A 6,135-nucleotide genomic window follows, 5' to 3' on the forward strand; every position below is an offset into this window, starting at 1 on the left:
TTTACTTTCTGGTTGAAGCATAGCGGCACTCTCTGAATGAGCTACTACTCCGTATGACAAGCTGCTTTTAATCCACCCATCACCAGCTTTCACCAGCTCTGATTGCTAGTGAACCAATAGCATCCCTATGCATCTTATAGAAAACAGTGGCTGCATGTGTGGAAAGAGTGGAACTTTCATGGCTTCTTGGACTAGAAGATGTACAGCAGACCAATAAGCAAGGCCAATTTCAGTAGATCATAATAGGTGCATGCCATGTGCATAACAAGCGAGAGATACCTTACAGGAGAACTGTGAGTTGAGAATATGGTGGATATACAGTGTATCCACGATGTCTTTTAAAATATCTAAAAGTCTAGCACATTTCAAGCATGAGTAACGGTATTTTATGTATAGATTCTGAAGACATATTTCTTAATCATATATCCATCATATCCAAGCATGGATATACCATATCTAAGCATGTATATACCATAGATATACAGTAGCTACTACGTGGCAATAGTGTGGATGTATGATGTAAGCCATGGATTGGTTTCTAGAGATATATGGCTCAGCCATTCAGTAACATTCCTCAAAGCTACCACCATGGATCCATACTAGATCTACCAGAAATATTAAAAGTTTCCCTATTTCCACGGAGTATTGAAAAGTTATACATGATCCATCATATCTTCAACTCATGGTTCTCCCGCTAGGTACTAGTGGAATTTATCATTAGAGAAGGCAGGGTTAATCGATCCAATGACAATCTATAGATAGATAGGCAGCATTGAACAATAGGGAGCATGATAAAATAACGCAAACATCTACATACATCCCACAGGAAACATACAGCATGAAATGCAAGCTGAATCCTACAGCTCAGATATGGAATTGCATCAGTCCATTTCTTTCCTTACGACGCCAACATTAAACGAAATGAAAAAGGTCTAGGTTCATGCATGTAGCCGGTTTGTCGACTTGAATCGACTTGAATCGACTTCCATTCTTCTCCCACTACCCAGGCTATCATCTCTCCATATCTATTTCCTCGAACTTCTCTACTTCTCACCTTTCTCGTCGCTAGTAGCTATGACTATGAGACTCTGTAATGATTGCTGGGTAGGGAATCGAACAATGACAGGAGCTCCCGTATAGATCCTTCAGTCAAATATTAGGGCTTTGCGCAAGATTGAGTGGTTGATAATGTCATTCGTCCCCCCCAACTTTAGTCGAGGTAAGCTCGCCAATGGTCATAAGCCCAAGGGCAGTATCCAGAGGGCGTTGTCCGTAGGTCTTCCGTCCAGTCTTACCAACTGGTAACAATCTAACTCTCAGGGTGGAAACGAAGCAAACGAACTACTGATGGCACTGCAGGCAATAGATAGAGGTTGCTCATGAACCCCACCTCATTTGTCTAAGTCTCCAAAGGGGCCGGGAATCATTGATGAACCACCAATGATTCTCCAGCTTGATACAAAAATGAAACTGAGCAATTGCCCTTGGTTCTTGTCATGGTCATGGTCATTGTCTCCTACACATCGTTTCGGATTGGTCATCATATGTTTTGCTTTTGTTCTGTGATTTTGGAAGAAAAGCAAATACCGGAGAAAAGCTAGCTCCGAGACTGTGCTACAGGAAAAATGGCCAGAACCTTTCACCACATTGTGTGCTGTCCAATGGTGATGTGTCAGTCATGCTCTGCTTAAGGTATGTTTATCAAGTGGCAAAGTCCATCTCCTTTATGCCAGCCGGCTTTTCGGATGCAACTGGAAGCATAGGTACTGGAGGGTGGAGAGCACCCAGCAACAAGTGCAGAGAAGAGCCTTGTCGAGGCTCGTGTTCCCAGACACTCCTACATATATGGTCCAATGGTTCAACAGAATCTGACACAAACATATGTGCATCCCTAGACGCCCTGCAGCCTGCAATCATGGCATGCACTCAAAGGCCCGGGAGCTGAACCTAGCAATCAAACCTTTGTCACTATTGATCACTGGAGATGGATTACCTGTTCTATTATGCCATTGTTTGATCTCTCTATCCATCTAGATGGGACTCAGGCACAAACATCTCAGGATTGATGTTGACAGGGGCCAATCCTCGCAGCTCTTTCTTGTAACACTATGAAAAACAAAAGTTCAAGGACAAGAATTATCTGCGGTGATTACTCGCCCAGACATGGTATCCAGATGACCTTTTCCTTTCCCCTCCTTAAGAGTGATAGTGATTAATGTTCAGGTAATGATTGCCTAGGATCGGCAACTAAGAAGTCTGGTAGGTCTATACTGATATACTCTGAGTGTTATCTAATATTCTGGAGCATGAGCAGGCAAGCTTTACTGACCTAATACTGTCACTATCACCCTGTTCATAAATTCGTCATCCTCCCTTCACCTTGTATGTTGGCCAATGAACTAATGATGAAGCTCAAATTTGGCTATTCTGTTATGGAAGAGTGGCAATGTGACCCTTTTCACCCTCTCATAACTCCTTTCTTCATGTCATTATCTTGCTTTCGGCCTCCTGTCAGGTCTAATGTTGAATCCCTGCCCTTTTCTTAGCTCTAACTCCGCTACCATGCTTTTGCCGCTTATGTCTCTTCTGGCTTGGATATTTGTTCTTCTAATGCTGCAGCTTACTGTGCTTTGTTGCAAAGGAGCTTCTTTCTGCATACATGGTACCTGACAGGCTGGCTGTAGCCTACCCTCATTGCTGCTCAACCTCTCCTGTCCCCAGAGCACCTAGCGTTTCAACATATGTTCAGGATCCTAACTTCTGTCATTTCTTTTCCAGGGATTGCGGCAGCTGTGTTCGATTCTTTCCAGCTCCACCAGGGGTGACCTTGCATCGCTGTCGAATACAGTTGTTATGGCTTCTTACATAGTGTGGCAGTACTCTTCATGCGAGTCGTACTGGGTTGGGTCAGGGATACGCTTGAACCTTTCAGACATCTATTTAATTGTCGCCTCATTTCAACACCTCCAGGTGTTCTGCTGCAATTGATCCTACCCTCAATCCTCCTAGGTGCTTCCTTCTTCATGAATGCGAGCGATTTTGCTTGAACAATCTACCCACTTCAAGAACAGGTCTTTAATCTATCAACAGTTAGGGTGAGTCTCTCTAGTCCTATATCTTTCTCCTCTGTGCAGCCTCTTGTATAGTTATCTCTGTCATGATATGTCTTCAGGTACCAGGAAGACCTGGCATATTTCCACAATCGTTACGTATCTTCCCCTGCGAGCTACGCTTACACAGTGATCAATCAGCGAAGCTGCGACTGTTCATCGATATGAGCGACTTTGGTAGGCGTATCACTGAGGGTCATGACAACTATTTAGTGAATCAGCAGATTGCTCTACCCATCTCTTATGGTCATGCGGATAGCCATGACTTCAGCAGCAACGGAACGGCGCCACATCATTTCTCTCAACAAACGTTCGGTTCATACGCATCTCAAATTGGACCTGCCTACACTCAGGCCGGCTTACCTCCCGGCATCAATCAATCATCTACGCACTCCATTCCGGTCGCCCCAGAAAATGAAGTTCTGCAGCATCAACCCGCGCAATGCGCAGCGCAAGCGCGGTATTTGCAGTCGCCGAGGTATCTACCTCTTCGTGAAACGATCAGTGAGATAGAAATAGAGAGCCAGGAGTCTCTCAATGAGAACACGATGCTATCAGAGCCAATTATCCCTCCATTGGACGGTTTTCCTAGCGTGAGGGAATTTGATCAATTGATCAGATGGTAAGTTGTTTCATGCCAGCCGCTCAATTTATCCTCGTTTCCTTAGACCGAAGTACACCCACTTACGTGGCATAACAGCTACGTGGATGATCTGTCAATCAAGAAACAAGACAAGGCATTGATACATGCCAGAAGAGCACGGAACATCAGGACTGTCCTGATTGACCCAAAAGATACCGCCATTGAATCAGCCCAATTCAGGTACCGTTTCCCCGGTCCCGATTTCCTGGTCCCAATTTCCCTGCTCTTAGTTGTGTCGGTCTGGACCCTTTCTTGACTTTTTCCTCGAGATGAAAAAAGCTTGCTAAGATGTTCAAAATAGATTTTGGGTGAAAAAGATGTTCAAACTTCAAATTATTGGCATTGGATCCTCAAATGTGTGTACTTCGCCTGTCACTTCAAGAAGCTCTTTTGCACTAATCGTGTGACTTTGATTAAAGCGCGCAAAAATTATCTGTCACGAAGGAAAACCTGTAGCCATTCGAGAAAAGCTCTTCAAAATACTCACGAGGGCACATCAGCAATGTCAGCATGGCGGTAGGGATAAAACATCAGCACAGGTTCGGCAAATATATTCCTGGTAAGCAATCCTTATCCCTATTGCCGAGGACGCTGCTCAAGCTCGTACCATACCTGGAATGAATCTACTGTCCTCCTTGATGATCCTCCTAATCAGTCTTAAAGGGTCCCAAAAGAGCTCATTTCCCGATTTGTCAAGATATGTCCTACTTGCCAAGTTCGTCGGGGTGGTGCACGATTGACGCCCCCTAGTTCAAGTAGAAGTTCCCCTCGACTTGAGCTACCGAGTCGTTCACACAGACTTCCCTCCCCCCCAACTTCTAGGCGAGAGTCGATTCTCTATGGTCAACCCACTCTGGAGAGGTCGCAAGCAGACTATTTGAGTCAGTTGAATGGTCACGCTGGTTGGTCAGATAATTATCATGACTCAATTGGACGCTCCGGCCTCATTGCAGGTTCTGTGAGATCGTTGAGCGGAGCATCGGTGGCCAACCTGCCAAGTCCTTTGTCCATGACATTAGATGCCTTTCACGGCAGCGACTTGTCTCAGCTCAGTTATAGCTCGGCATATACGACTGCGAATGATCAGGCGAATCATCGAGACTTCTAGTCTCTCGAATTTGAATGGTCAAAGTATCCCATCATCCAGCAGTCTTAAGCATGGTCTGAGGACCGGGTAACTTCGCGCTATGTGAGATTCAGACCATGCAGGATAAATTCAAAGGTCTGCAGATCTGCCCATTTCCGTTCTCTTAGTATAATTTCTACATTATGCAAACGTGCTCGGATTCTCCATGGTTGTGCAAGTGAAAGAGGATAGATGCCCAGCACGGCCAAGTAGTGGCCCTGTTGCCCCAGGAAGATGCATGAGAATTTACAGCATGTGGGCCAACTACTGATGTTCTAAAGAGATTAATTCAAATGAAATCATGCTACTGACATAATGTTGGCCTGGAGATCTGACTATAAGATGACAAGAAAGAAGCTGTCAAGTGATATGCGACTGCATCTGGCTCCTGTCTGTGTCCCATGTCTCTCCATGCACGCTATGTATATTGTATCTGTGTTTACATTGAAGTATCCCACTAGGCTCTTAGGAGGAAAGCACTTGTCTTTTTTTATCTAAGTGAGACCATTCATGCAACCAGGATGTAAAATGATGCCTACAGGCAGCAGGTGCAAGTTAACAATGTAGCATTAGGAGGCTTGTTAACTTGTAAAATGGTGTATACAATACATTTTTGACCCTTGTGCTTTCAAAGGGCTTCTAATGATAAAAATACAGCATGATGAAGGGAAGAGAAGATCTGTTCAGAGTAATATGAACTGATTCTTTAATCAGAATTAGGGGGAAATCTTGCTTCTACCCTTCTGTATCGATGCCCATCTGGACCTTCCTGTCGCCACTTAGACTGGGAGCGAGAATTTTTTCCCTTTCATTATCCTGCTCCCCATTAGCCTAATGCTAGAATGATGCGAGGACAATCGACTTACTTGGTGTAATAGATATAGAAAAAGTCCGAATACAAGAGCGTTTGAACTATACCTGCCACAACAGGTACCGGTTGGAAGCGGTTCTCTGAGAAGTAACGATAAATCCAATTAGGTATGTAGAGAGCGCGGTACAGTCCCAGGGCAAAGAGGTAATGTGTGGTGATAGTATCTGCTTCTCCGGTGCGCTGGAGCATAAAAAGCTGTGGAAGAATAGCGACGGATTCAAGCCATATGGAGAAGGTCCAGAGTATCTTGGAAAATGTTAGAGGAAGTTCAGGTTTCTCTATTTTTGAGAAAGTAACAGACCTCCGAAATGCTGTAATCATGTGGGAATAGGATGGCCAAGATAGCACTGATCACTAATAGGTATTGGACTTTAAATGTGTCCAA

At 44.5% G+C, this 6,135-nt stretch overlaps 1 protein-coding gene across 1 annotated transcript; it reads left to right on the plus strand.

The window, feature by feature from the left end:
* Positions 1-3,274: 3,274 nt before the first annotated feature.
* CDV56_100691 (uncharacterized protein) lies at positions 3,275-4,009 on the plus strand (the record flags this gene model as incomplete). The annotated part of the gene is made up of 2 exons (XM_026754310.1): positions 3,275-3,732; positions 3,811-4,009. The coding sequence occupies 2 exons, from the start codon at positions 3,275-3,277 to the stop codon at positions 4,007-4,009; spliced, it is 657 nt and encodes a 218-aa protein (XP_026609706.1).
* Positions 4,010-6,135: the final 2,126 nt, after the last annotated feature.

The sequence above is a fragment of the Aspergillus thermomutatus genome, assembly GCF_002237265.1.
Source record: "Aspergillus thermomutatus strain HMR AF 39 chromosome Unknown NODE_436, whole genome shotgun sequence".
NCBI lineage: Eukaryota > Fungi > Ascomycota > Eurotiomycetes > Eurotiales > Aspergillaceae > Aspergillus > Aspergillus thermomutatus.